The sequence below is a fragment of the Pyrgilauda ruficollis genome, unplaced genomic scaffold, assembly GCF_017590135.1.
Source record: "Pyrgilauda ruficollis isolate IOZ18807 unplaced genomic scaffold, ASM1759013v1 scaffold16, whole genome shotgun sequence".
NCBI lineage: Eukaryota > Metazoa > Chordata > Aves > Passeriformes > Passeridae > Pyrgilauda > Pyrgilauda ruficollis.
In genome coordinates, this window is record NW_024514764.1 from 2,118,440 (window position 1) to 2,132,679 (window position 14,240).

Sequence of the window (14,240 nt, forward strand, 5' to 3'; positions counted from 1 at the left end):
GAAACTCAACCCCCCTGTGATGTTACACTGGAAGGATCCAAATCTGGCACCCAAAAACAGCAAAGCAATTTCAGGGCATTTTCTCTTTCATATATAATTTTATTTCTGGTTATAGAAACAAATGCTAAGAGGAGAAGCAACATTCCCCAACCACATACATCAAATTAAGGTAACAGTTAAAATAAATGAAAAAAAAAAAAAAAAAAAAAGTAGAAATTTAAACCTTTGTTATAGCTTTAAAATATTAACGTTCTCGATACATTAGAAATCACATTCAGATCTCAAATTACTTAAAAAATGTATGGCTCTATATTAAAAAAAACAAACAAACAAAACCACTGTATCCCATCTGAAGTGGAAACACAGGTCCTGCTGTGGGATGCAGGATCCCACACCCTGCTGGGAGCCAGGGCTGCCTTGAGCATCTCACAGGAGCAGCTGGCCAGAGAAAGAACATGAACTTCACATCCACTGCCCCCCATGGAGCCTCCCCCTTGGGATACACACTTGCTTTTTAAAAAGCACTGATAACAAAAACAAGTCACAAAAAAACTCCCAAAACAACTTCTGATATCGGCTGTAAAAAAAACCCCAAAAAACAACCCACAAACCCCAAAACATCTGGCTGGAGGTGTCTTGCACAGGCATCACCAGGAACTGAAATGCAAGCATGGCTTTAGTTTCCCCTTTCCACCACCTTCTTATTTTATAAAATAAGTGCCAAACCGAGGTGAAGGGGGTGAGGCTGGCTCAGATCTCTGTAGCAAACCCTTCTGTGAAGCCATTGAGGTATTACAGGTTCTCCTCTCAGCCTTCCCCAGGGACTCAGTGGGAATGAGCATCTGCAGAACAGGGGGGAGTTGGATTTTTCTGATTTTTTTTTTTTTAATCAGAGCAATTATTCAGAGTTGGATCTGAATTTCCAGCTTTACCATCCGTTGCTCACACACAGCTTTTGATTTATCCCTAAACAGCTTTTAACAGTCCTTTGGATAACAGTCCTTTGGATAGGTACAGACTCTTAAAATGCTCTTTTTGGCTACGTGGAGGTTGGCTGGCAGGCTGGGCAAGGCCAGCCTCCTCAGCACAAACAGCATGTCAGAACCCAACACAACATATGGTCTTTTAAGATTTTCATATTTTAAAGCCATTTTCTGTATCACTATATTTGAATGAGTTTGGTTTTGCTTTTGTGGTTTTTTTTTGTTTTCTTTTTTTTTTTTTTTTTACATTCTGTTTTCTATTAAAGCAAAAAGATCTTACAAACAATACTCTGGTTCCCTCTACTTCAAGCCCATTTGAGGGAGAAAAAAAAAGAGAGATTAAGCAAGTTTAGGTTTACAGTAATTCAATTGCTACAGAGCCAACTTAGCAGCCTGCCCACCTCCCAAGAGCAGCATATAAATCAGCAGAACATCAGGATGTTCTGCAGCAGACTTTTAGCAGCAAGACAGTGAAACAGAAGGAATTCTCACTTTTTCTGCTCCATTTAAATCTCAATTTTCTTCAGCTACCAGACATTTCTCCTCACTGTTGCCCTTAGCTTTAAGGAAGGCTCTGTCTCAGACTGCTTTAAGTGAAACTGGGGTGGGGTAGGAGCAGGACAGAGAGGTCCAGATCACAGCAGAACTTGGCAGCAGACATGAGGCAACAACCAAATATTAGGGGAAGTCTGGGTTTCACAGGGGCTGTTTTCTGCTGGATGAGGAGGAAAGCTGCTTCCTTTCACTGCTCCTATTCTGGTCACTCTTCCCATCACCAACCCTGTCCTCCCTGAAGTACTGCAGCCCCATCACCAGGCAGGGATTGCTGAGGTGAAGCTTTCACTCAGATCCTCATAGAGAATTTCTGCTCCTAGAAGAGCAATGAGGATTAGGAAGTCAAGTATCACTTGCTTTTATTCTCAAAAGATCCAAGTGGTTCAAAATACACCCTTCTGTGAATTTAGTGATCCCTGTGGAATTAAATCACACCTGAACTTTGGCCAGTTCAGCAAAATTTACTCCCTGTGAATGGAAACATTAGAAAAACTCTGTGCTTGTTTTTAAGGGGATATAGACACAGCTTACCCCAAAAAGAGACAGAAGCATGACAAAAGGAAAATAATCTCACCACAGACGAAAAGAAACTATTTCCTAGTGCCCCAGTGTTAGCTTAGCCACCTGACAGAGAGGAATTCCTCAGCCTTACAGCATCCTCGTGGACCCCCCATAAATCTCCTCTGTTAGAAATAAGGTCCCATTACTTACAGAGTAGAACCTGTAAAGAACTCCCTGCTATTGCATCTAGAGAGAACTGCAGACAAGAAAGGATTCCAGCTTTCATTAGTGCCATTTGGGGGGGTTCTTGCCAGAAAAGCAGTGTGGACTGGGGCTGCTGCAAGCAGGACAAAGCCAGAAGCAGGGATCCTGCAAGGAAGATGCAAGTACCAAGTTGCCTCTTCTGCTCTGCGAGAGGAATGAAAGCAATCACTGAAGTAAAGCTGCTTCCACTGGCTGCTCACATTCGTTACAAAAATAGGTTCATCGTTCTTTCAGAGTCAGTGCCTGGTGCAGGAATTACCAACACACTGTAAAAAAGTCTGTGTAAGTACCATTCAAGAGAAAGAAATAGTCATGGACCGTTTATATATCTATATCGACACACACGCTCACACACTCACACATTAATAAATATAAATTTTATGTTTACACAGATCTAATTTAATATTCTCTGAAAAAAAAATATTTAAAGGGTTTCTTCCTTAGCTGCCACCCATGAATTGTCAATGGTTTTTTTCTGTCTTGAGAGCAAAGGAGTAGATTTGGCACAACTACCCTTGTGCTCTGAAACTTAAAGTGACACATAAGGAGAGGACCAACCATACATTCTGAAAAGTTTTAATTCAGTGTTGGTAAATTGAAAAGGTATCAAAAGAATTTTCCAAACATATAAATACAAACGTCACAAATTGATTCAAAATTTGGAATTTAAATATAGTGCTCCAAGAAAACCAAGTATTTTTCAAAATGTCTTGCTCAGGCCAAAGTAAAATGCTCCCTGGTGTATTATTGCCCCATGAAAGACACCCTAACAGAGAAAGCCCACCCTGACAGCTACAGAATTCCCACTGTTATGGCAGGGAATACACCCACACCTGTATGCACAAACATGTGCACTGGCCTGCAAACAACCCACCCAGCAGGGAGAGATGCTGATCTAACAAATCCCAGCCCAAGAGCTGCCTGGCAGCCCAGAGAGAGATTCCCCAGCCATGTTTTGATCAGGTACAGATGAAGATGCAAGAAGGCATCAGCTAGAGCAATCCAGATGACCTTGTAGTGTAACTGTTCTGCAGCACAGCTGGCTCCCGTGGAAGCTACACTTTCCAGCAGTAGTGTATGCTATAGTAGCAGCAGCTTGGGCATCATTTTTCACCCAGAAGGACACAAAAAGTTCTACAACAGATTGTTTACTCGTGTAACTGCAACCTAACACAAGAATCCTCGCCAGATGCAGACCTTCAAGCAATGGAATTAAATTAGGAGTTAGATTAAAGGACTCTGGAGTTGACAGAAATAACTATAAACAGAGTGGGAAAACTGATGAGGAGCAGAAGCAGGAGCTGCCCAAGAGACTGGCTGGCAAGAGAAGACAGATCATTTGCTGCAGGATGGCATCTGCAAGCTCAAAAACTCAGTGTGCAGCAAGGGCAAAATTATGAAGCAAATCCTCTTCCTTTAGAGGTTCATTCTTAATGCCCTAGTCCAACACTTATTAGCAGCAGGACTTAAAAAAAACCTCAAAGATTTTGCAGCAGGTAGAAACTCAAGGCAAGTTCCACATTGGATTGAAACTATCACTTGATAAGATTAATCACAGGTATCTTTAAAAGTGATCAGGATCCTTCAGTGCTGCTTCCTGCTCAACAAGACCCAAGCTAGGACTGTTCCTTGGAAGAAAGGGACAATGTGGTTGCATCTGCTCAAAAGCAATCCAGTTCACTCTGTGATTTGTTCCTTACACTTTACACTTGTCATGCAACAAGAGACCAAACAGATACTGGGCTGTACTGGCAGAAGTGTAGCTACCAGGCCAAGGAAAAGGATTCCTCTTCCAACCCATCCAGCATTCCCCAGATCAAGGCTGCAGCACTGTCTCTGCTTTTGGGCTCCCCAGCACAAGACTCAGTGACCTCCTGCAGCAATTCCACCTGATGGACAAAAAGAGACCAAGACAACCAGGCTGGTTCAGCCTTAAGAGAAGGAAGCAAATTGGAAAAATCTTACTGGAATCTTCAAGTACCTATTTGCAACATTCAGAGGTGGCAGAGCTGGCTTCTCCTCAGAGGCAAGGAACAAATTCAGCTGCATGGGAATTTTTTCTTATGTTGCTGAGAAGTTTTCACCTTGTGTAGTGAGAGTGGATTCTCTAAGGAGAGGTACAGAATCACCACTAGGTGAAATCCAAGATCCCCAAATCCAGGGAAACACTTCTTTTTCACCCTACATTTTGACATTCATTTACACACTAGCACACACCAGTGATACCAAATAAATACCCCCTTGCTGACACAGATGAAAAGCTCCAACACCAACAGAACATCCCCAGCAGGCAGGGAGAAGTGTTCCACACCACACTGCAAGGGAGTTCAGGTCAGATACTCTCACTTGCTTAGATATGGGTCCCTAGCCTTCTGTGCTCCAAGTTTTATTCCATTGTGGGCATTTTCCTACTGAAAAAAATAAAAAAAAAAAGTGGAAATAACTCTGAATGACAAGTCTAAGTCAGTACAAAAGACCAAACATGCACAATCAAGTTTACACCCCCCAAAATCTGATGCTAGACCATGACATTGATGGCAGAAGCACTGTAAGAGCCTGAGCTGTTATTTCTTTCCTCTTACAAAGCTTTAACATCTCTCTGAAAACACTCTCCTGAATAAGCTCTGCCCAACAGTAACAGGTCTAGAGCACAGCATGAAAATTCATACAGGGTGACCAAATTGACCTTTCTCAACCTGTTCTGGAGCTCCATGTATTCCACAGGTATTTTCATCCTTGAGTCCTCAGGCAGAGCTTAAAGCAAGGTGCTGCTCCTGTCAGTGGATAAAAATGACTGGATATGCTACAGGGGACAGTGTTAATGGCATGGGGGAGGGAGGAATATGGGAAGGAAAGAGTTGAAAAGAATATATGAGCTAATCATGAACTTCAATTTTGTGCTCAGCACTGTGCTGTGTTATCACTAAATCAGATTAAATTGATCTTTCTCTAAAAAGCTTTCTGTATCATAAGAGCCAAGGTCAAGACAAACAACATGGAATTCCAGTGGAATAGAACAAAGAACAACTGCATTCAACTCTTGCAAACCGGGGCAAACAAAGTTGCTATAAACTAGCTGTGATCAAAGTAAAATCAGTCAATGTCATTGCCTAAGGTGAAAAAAAAAATCAATTGGGAATGGTGGAAAGTGAATTCACACATTAAGAACTTGCCTTTACAGTTTTCCCAGGTCTAAGTAATCGCAGTTTAAATATTCAATATGCCTTGACCTTCATTACACAGAGAGCAGAAAATCCAGTGAAGCCTCCACCTTCACTTCCCCTCAAACCTTCTTTAGTTAATGTAATCAAAGATGAGATGCAACTTTTTAGACAATAAAAACAAGTCAGATTATAAATTTAAAATAATCTGAGTACTGCATATAACCATTAAGGTAAACATTTTCTTCCTACTTGAAGACTTTATTCTACCACCACGCCTCTGCAGCCTGGAGAATCAGGACTAGTATGTAAAAAGAATGGTGCTGTCATCCAGACTGATCAGGGCTGAAAGAATTCATCTGGAGGCCTGAAACAAGATGTCTTCATCTCACATGTTCTGGATGAGGACCACACTTTTCCACAGCTTTCAACACGATTTAGCAAGAACAGTTATTTTACCTGGTACCAGGCAGTGTTTAGCCAAACCTACAAAAAACAAAAATTTGCAAGTGGCAGGACTGCTTCCTACAGCAGCAGAGGGATGCAGCAGACTGATAAAGCAAAAAACTCCTGACAGGGTGAACTGACAAGTTCCAGACATATAAAGCAGAAAGGGTGAACAGAACAAAGATATTTGCTTATCCTCAACTCCCATTTGAACCAGCAGGCATTGTGAGCCACAAAAAGAAGAGACAAAGTGTTATTCTGTTCTAAATACTCAGGAGGCAGATCTACACATGCAACCTGAGGATGGACTTTCAGGAGGTATCTACAAAGCAGCAGCTTTGTGGTGGATGAAAACATTGTCACTCAGCTGACGTCTTTCTATAGTGCTGGATTGGTTTACAGAAGTTCAGGGCTTAATTATTTAGACTCTTCAAGAGAAAAGCTTCAGCAAAGAAAAATCCACAGAATTTTGGCAGCTCCACATCCTGAACAGTTTTCTGTTGGTTTTTCATCTTTCTCTGACTCACCCAACATTCTGGAAAGCCAAGGACTCCTGCGCTTCCGGAGCGCTCCCGAGCCTCGGGGCTGTTTCAGAGGCGTGCCTGTACCTAAACCAGCAGTCACCCGAAAGTAATGATTCATCACAGAGACTGTGCTGCACTCTCACTTGTGTCTTCTGCCTAGAAGTTCATTTTATTGACTCCTGGCTTTGAAAAGGCTACAGAAAACAGAGCTAATCTGTGTGCTTTTCCGCTGCGCCACACCTTGCCTTCCTAGCGGGAGAAGGGACAGCTGGAGGCCAGCCTGCTTCAATTACTTTGTGGTCTCTAACAATCCTCCTTCACAAAACCATTTCAAAGTACTAAAACCCCATCTAATAACTTGTCACGAAGGGCACACACCTGAATTCTGAAAGCCCAGCTGAGATAAATGATCTGTCATGAATATTTTATGTGGCTCTCTCCGCAGAAAGTAACCGCAAATCATGAGACCAAGAAATTCTTTCCTTCTTTCAGCAATATTTCTCACAAAATAATGGACTTGAGAATTAAACATGTCTGGATTTTATTCAAGTGGTGGGACTTGGTTATTGAATAGGATTTGGCAAAGACAAAGGAAACCCAGAAGGCAACAAGTGATGCCAGCTGTTACCTTGTGGACTTCCTCCCCAGATTCCAGCAGGCACCGAAGGGCTGTGCCTTGCCCCTAATCCCCATGGATATGCTGACAGTATCATTTACTGCACTTTGGGGAAGGCTTTTTGCAATGTTTCTGCAGTAGGTTTTGCCTCTCTGCCTTGTCAGACTGCACAGGACAGCAAATCAGTACAGATAGGGGATAACCCACCAGAGGCACAGCCCACCCCTCTTAAGTCTCTCTTGCCATTAGCAAAGTAACATTTGCTAAATTAAAAAATCGCTGCTGTGCTGCCAGAAGACATGTTAGCCAATAGGACTGCAAAGGGTGTAAAGCCAAAGGAGTTTGCTGGAGGCTACTGGTAGGGGTGGATTTCTTTGCCAGTCATAAGGTGTCACAAGTCAAATCTGCCTTCCTTCAAAGACATCCCTGTACTACGTGAGGAGCCTGGAACACAGTTTGAGTAAAGGCCTCCTCCTACTGGCCAACCCAAATGGTCCTCAAGGCAGGAGAGATGGGAGAGGGAGCCAAGCAATGAAAGCAAACCTCCAAATCAATTTTGGTAAAACTGTTTGAAGACCTCCAGTGAGTTTTGCCACATGGAAAATAAAAGAGAAGTCTTTTGCCTTGGTCTACTACACCCTGACAGAATTTGAAGGAACCATGGTATGACCTCTGCTGCCTCTCATCCAAGCCCTAAACTTCCCTCTCCAAAGAGTAACACAGGAATTTTGCTGTTAGCCATGAAAGAGGGTCAGCTCTGACCTCCTGATCAGGGTCCATCAGGCTAAGGACCACACCACCACCAGGAGGTGAAGGTGACAGCTTTAGTGCAGAACATCAACCAGTATTTTCTCAAGTTCACAGACAGTGGTCATGCCTTCACCTACAGTGCTGATTTGAACAAGAGATGGTGCTTCACACAAGCTGTGATCAATCAAATGCACACAGAGCCTCCTGGAGACACCCTTCCCCATGGGATCCTCAGGCATCAAGATACTTTGGCTGTTGTCCAGAGCAAGTGATGAATAATTGTACGAAGTCATTTGTAAAGATACAAACCCCTTTGTTTTTAACATCTTTACAGGAACCAAGTTAATACAGTTCCTCTGTCATCCTATTCTCCCTCAGAGGGAATGGAGAGAAATTTCATCTGGAAATCCAGGTGGCTGAGCCCTGTAACTCTTCCTCCTGAATCCCCATATAAATAAACATTTATATTCAGAATTTTCTGTTTAAAAAAACCAGCATCATTTGCCTTTTTTTTTAAGCTTGGTACCATGTTTCTTTAATATTGTTGTGAGATACTGCACCCACATTCAGCATTTGATTGCCTTGGGTGACCTTTTTAAAATGGTCCTATGGTTCAAAGCTCTCAGAAGCGTGGTATTAAGGCATAGAACGTGAGGAGTTTTCTTTCCAGGGAGCAGACTGTATTTGTTTTACATTCCTTTAGATTCTGAACTGCAAATCCCATCCCCTTGGAGCCAAAAGGGGAAAAGATAGTTAAAAATATCCCAGCAGTCATACAATCAGTTGTCTGTATTTTTTTTGAATCTTAAAAAAAAAAAAAAAAAAAAAAAAAAGAAAAAAAAAGGAAAAAATATCCCATAAGTAGAGACAGAACAGAGTTCCAGATATGGGTTCTTGGGAGGGATTATCCATTCTTTTTGGCACCTTGTGATTATAACAGCTGTTGTCCTCCCATTGAAAAATCTGCCTTTAAAAAGAGCTTTTTATCAGCTGTGTTTTGAGCTGTTACAGTTGTGGTTGGTTTCCTGTGAAAGCTGCTTTAGGGCTCCTGCCATCCCATGCCCACCCCGCCATCACTCCAGCTCCTCCCACCGCTTCTTCATTCACTGGTTGCCTGTCCCTGTGGCACTGTGGATGTGATGACTCCAGCCTGGGCTGGCACTGCTCCACTGGGCTCTTCTATCCGTGCTCTCTTCACCTCAGGCTCACTGGAGGAAGCTGCTGCCGTCTCTTCGGTCCCTGGCTCGCAGACCCGGCTGACTACAACAGGAGTGGACGAGCTGGCCTGGGCTGCAAGGAGCTGCAGTGGGTTTGTAAGAGCTGGGAAGGAAGATAAGAAAGAGAAGCAGAATTAGTGGGGTGAAGCAGAACAAGTGTTTGCTGTTCCAAGCAAAGTAAGAAAAGAAAATCCCACCGTTAAACGCGACAGCTGGCACACGGTCAAGTGCTGCTTCCCAGTGCATTTTGAAAGCCTGGCTTGCCTTGTCCTTCCCTCTCCCTCCACAACCTCAGCTTTTCAAGTTCACCAAACCAGCAACAATCCCTCTCACAGGAGAACTTCCTTCTTCCCAAGCACTGTCAAACAAGGCATTGCTAGCTAAGTGTTTGTTCCCAGCAGGGGAGGATCAAGCTCTAGTTAAAATTACAGCACAGCTCTTTGAGAGGTACTGCTGATTGTAGGTGGCCAGAGAATTTCTCATGAACTCCAACATCCATGTGCTGGGCTTTTTATTTGGAGGTTTAGAGGCTCTTTTGAGCCCTGCTCACACAGGAAGAACAAACCAGGCTGTTGGGAAATAGAATCCAAATATTGAGTGTACTGACATCCCACTTGTAAAAGGGGCAGGAAAAAGCTTACCCTAGACAACCACATGTGTTCCCATCAGAACTGGGATCAGAACAAAGGAATTTCTGGCTTCCAATCTTGTATTGCATTATTGACACAAGGTCTCACCCTCCCATTAATAAAAGTGGTAAGAAAAAAGATGATTTAAGTAGCAACCCTCTGTAAAAATGTCTACAATTCCTAGTTCCAGACAGAGAATGTGCTTACACACTGACTTTGGCACACACCACTGCTTGGAAAACAAAACACATGCAGTTTTTGGACTCTGCATCAATCAGAGAGGAAGCCAAAGGGGACTCAGGAAACAGCACATCCTCTGCCCTCCAGACTCATTTGCAAAGGATGGAATGACTGAATATCAGTGCTGTGTTCACTGCTAAATGCATGAAAAAGGAGCCCTAGGATAAATAAACAAAGCCAACAGAACAAAGGCTCTCAAAGCCCAGTAACTTCTACCAAGGCATGAGAAGAAAGATGCAGAGTATCAAGAGGATGAAGGGAAAAAAATAGGGTAAAGATGAGGGCAGTCAGCAATTACAGCTTAGTGACTTAGAGAACCTCAATCGTGCAATTGAAGAGAAGTTAACTTAGTACAGATGAGAGTCAAGAGACTCAGGCTTTGTTTTGTGAACCAGAAAATTTACTGCCACTTACAAAAAAACTCAGATGTAACTGGAATACTTCCCACTTTGATGAGAGTTAAAAAGTTTAGTGAGATGAAAATATTTTAACATAAAAATGTCAAATGAAAAGCTGTCTGATTCTATATTAGACAAATGCTACTGCTGGTTAGTAGAAGCTTGACCTATCTGATCTATTAATATCTTATAATAATTGCACAAAAACCTTATCACTATCATTTTTTCATAATTCCAATGAGATTCTTGCAATTGAAGTGCACACCAGGTGATAACTGTGAAGAGATGTGGCAGAAAATTCTGTAGAAACATTCCTATCTTCATGAAAGGCATCCAAAGCCCAGCAGTACCATTCATTTCAAACTCCCAAAAGCACCAGCCTGAGGCAGCAGAAGTGCTTGGCTTCTCAGAGAAAAAAAGCCATAAGAAACATGGATATTCCCATCCCCAACTGAATAAAATCTGAGGTGCTGAGCAAGCAAGAGGAGGCAGCCAAGACATGGTTTGTATGGAATTTCAAAAAACCATGCTTGACAAATGACTAGAACACATCCTGTGTATACAAAAATCCTACATTCGTTCACCTGGTGAAACAGATCTTGTTTCTCTCAGGCTGTAAGACTGTAAGATGGGAAAGTATGTTATTTTCTTTTTATTCTACTGAGTCATGTTTCACAAGATCTAAAGAGCACCATGGAAATTTTATTATTTGGCACGCTGCAAGCAAAGGCTGTTGATCAGAAGAAAATAAATGAAAACAGGCTCTCCACAAGAATCACTAACACTTTCAACAAGTAACCTCAAGAGGTAGATAGTCTCAGTAATAATAACTGCATAGCCAAGGGCAAAGGAAGGACAGGGCTTTTCTGCCAGAGAGCAGGGCTGTTCCCCCAGGAAAGGCAGCAGAGGTGGACAGAAGGGAACCTCCCACTGATTTACAGCCCTAGAAGGGGAAGAATTGCAATACCTTTGAGATGGACAGACACATAGAATAACTTGATACACAAAAAGCAAGAGGAGAAAACACTTGCAGCTTTACACCCTGGCTGCTAAGCTCGGGGAGCAGTGGCAGCCAGGAGCTGGAGAGCAGACCCCACTACAGCCTGGCTGCTAACCTGGGGGAGCAGACCCATTACACAACCTCCCTGCTAACCTGGGGGAGCAGACCCACTACAGCCTGGCTGCTACGCTGGGGGAACAGACCCACTACAGCCTGGCTGCTAACCTGGGGGAGCAGACCCACTACAGCCTGGCTGCTAGGCTGGGGGAGCAGGGCAGCTGGGGAGCAGACCCACCATAGGCGCTGCCGGCGATGCTGTTGGTGGGCACGGCGTGTTTGCCGTTCTGGGTGACCGCCCGCACCGGGAGCTGGTGCTGCCCCAGGGCCACGGGAGCTGCCTGCTGCAGGATGGTGACAGTCTGCCCAGGGACGCCCTGGGCCATCTGGCTGGCCACTGTCTGGATGACACGGCTGGCCGTGGGGATCGTGGCAAACGCGATCGTTGGCTTCTCGTCCATGCCTGCGGAAGGGCAGAAGAGACAAGGATCAGTCACTGCCCTGGCTCAGAGGCAGGTTTTATTCTCATTAACACTTTAGCAGGGATACACACCTCAGGATTACAATACCTCAGCACCACAGCAGGTCAGGGATGAGTACTTGGAAACATTAAAATATTCTCTATTGCACATTTACTCTGTCAGTATAGGAACATTTTTCTTACAGCATCAGCCATGAGAAAAATTGAAAAAATCAAACCCATCAATTTAACCCTTTGCCCTAAAAAGGCATCACCTCCCTTATTGGCACATCACAGCTGCGATATGGACAGCAAGCACTGCAAATTTCATAGCTTACTTTGCAATTTCAAACAAACTGGCTTGACTTTCAATACCACACAGCAGGAGAAGGCATTAAGATCTTAAACAATGCCTGGAGCCAAAAGTCTGCAGCAGCATGCTGTCAGGCCTCCATGGAGGCTGATTTACAAGGAGGTCTTCCCACAATTGCCAGCTTTTGCTGTGGAAGTACAGGAAAAAAACAGGATGGAGAAAAAATAAAAAAGGAGAGCAGAGTTTCTGGACAGAGGTAACTGGTTGAGAGCACTAAACCACTTTTCTCACTTCCCAGGATAAGTAAGGGGTCAATTCAGCAGGTAGGCCACAGATACAGGACAGCATCCTGCCAGGCATGCAGGAAAGCAGAGGAACCACTCTTCCAGGGGCTCTGTGGGTCTCAAAGGAGAGAGGACAGGAAGCACAATCTCATTAGTCCTGTAGGAAAAGAAAGCCTCTCCCATTTTAACATTTGCACACAACGAGAATGGAGTTAGATGGGACATAAGCACAGAGGTGAAACCTGCAGGCAAGCTGATGGGAATGGGGAGAGAAAAGGCAAGGAAAGCAAGGAGTTCAGGAAGGAAAATGCAGCAAACAGGGAAAGTAGAGACTAGAAAAAGATACGAGTGAGAACAAGTAGGGAAAGACCAGGCAACAGCAAGAACCAGTGAATGAAAGAAGGGAGCAGGTGACAGGCAGCTGCAACTGTTAGTGCTTCAGGAACATGTATGGGATCCAGACAGGAATTTCCAGAGAATGTAAGTGAAACTCAAGCAAGATAACCAGTGCTGAACTAAAAATGCCAGGGGTCCTGCTGCTGCAAGAAGGGAAGCTCTTTGTCATTTTTCTTTCCCTTAGAAAGAGGGACCATTGTCCCACTGCCCACATAAAAGCAGACAGAGAAACCAGCCTTGCTGCTGCTACAACATACACTGACCTTGTAGCACTAAGACCTTCTGAAATGGGGAGCAGACAAGGTGTTGTCTACATCACAGCACGAGAATATTTAACTCACTAAATCCCCCAAGGCTGGAATTTCCAGCTTAGGGACAGAAAAAGGCCTTTGTTCTAACTGGTTTTTGAAGATTGCTTTAATGGGGCACTGCCTGCACTTCCAGAAGCACATGCTTTGCTCTAGGAATCCAGGCCTGCAGAAAAGAAGGGCTCAGTCATTTATTTACAAAGCCATCCTGAAGCAGAGTTGCAGCCTTTCCCAGGCTCTCTCTTTTGGCTGAAAAATGCACATGCTTTCATAGCCAATACACAGGCATAACACTGGTATTGGGGATAACTACAAAAGCATGGAGAGATAGGACAAAGGGGAATGGCTTCAAACTGAAAGACCAGGTATAGATGACATATTAGGAAGAACTTCTTCCCTGTGAGGGTGGGGAGGCCCTGGCACAGGCTGCCCAGAGCAGCTGTGGCTGCTCCATCCCTGAAGTGTCCAAGGCCAGGCTGGACAGGACTTGGAGCACCCTGGGATAGTGAAAGGTGTCCCTGCCCATGGAAGGGGGATTGGAATGGCATGATCTTCAAAGTACCCTCCAATCCAGATCATTCTATGATTCTATGGTAATAAGCAAATTTTAAGCCCTGCATGTTTTCTCAGGCTCCGAAGTCTGTTAGTTTTGCTCCCCAGGAGACAAGGGAACACAGTTGTCCTGCTCTCTGGTGCAGACAAAAAATGGGTGAGCTCTCATTTGGTTTTTTACCTGGAGAAACATTTTTTTAATGGCTTAGTGCCCAGTGAGTGAAAATGTTCGAAACTTATTAGCAGAGTAGCAAAGGAGGTGAACGCTACCTCGGTGGTCAGCAGCTAAGTCCAACACTGCTCCTGCAGCTTCATGAGCTCCTCCTGCTGTGCCCTGGTTTGTGAGGATGTATCCATTTGCAGAGTTTGCAGAGGAGGTCACCACTCGGACCATGGTGACAGTGGGGGCTTGTTGAACGACGTGGATTGCGTGGCACGAAGGCTGCTGGGAAGTCACTATGGATGCTGGCATGTAGGCCACTGGTTTGGCCACCAGGGTGGATGGTCGGGGAGGAACAGCCATAATCACTGGCTGGGCACTCACTGGAGATCCTGAACAGAAAAGAGAAGCACATGTTAACAGGA

General features: G+C 44.1%; 1 protein-coding gene across 2 annotated transcripts in view; it reads right to left on the minus strand.

Moving 5' to 3' along the window:
* Nucleotides 1-78: 78 nt before the first annotated feature.
* The window catches only part of FOXK1 (forkhead box K1), a 56,514-nt gene continuing 42,352 nt past the window's right edge, over nt 79-14,240 (minus strand). The window contains exons 7-10 of one of the 2 annotated variants that reach the window (XR_005954724.1): nt 13,926-14,207; nt 11,581-11,805; nt 4,285-9,121; nt 79-4,192 (exon numbers count right to left, since the gene is read on the minus strand). Coding sequence is in view for 1 of the 2 variants with exons in the window: in XM_041462421.1 (XP_041318355.1) it covers nt 8,901-9,121; nt 11,581-11,805; nt 13,926-14,207 (728 nt within the window). In the remaining variant the exon portion in view is untranslated. Of the gene's footprint in view, nt 9,122-11,580; nt 11,806-13,925; nt 14,208-14,240 lie in introns of both variants that reach the window. The other variant, XM_041462421.1, reaches the window with a different exon arrangement.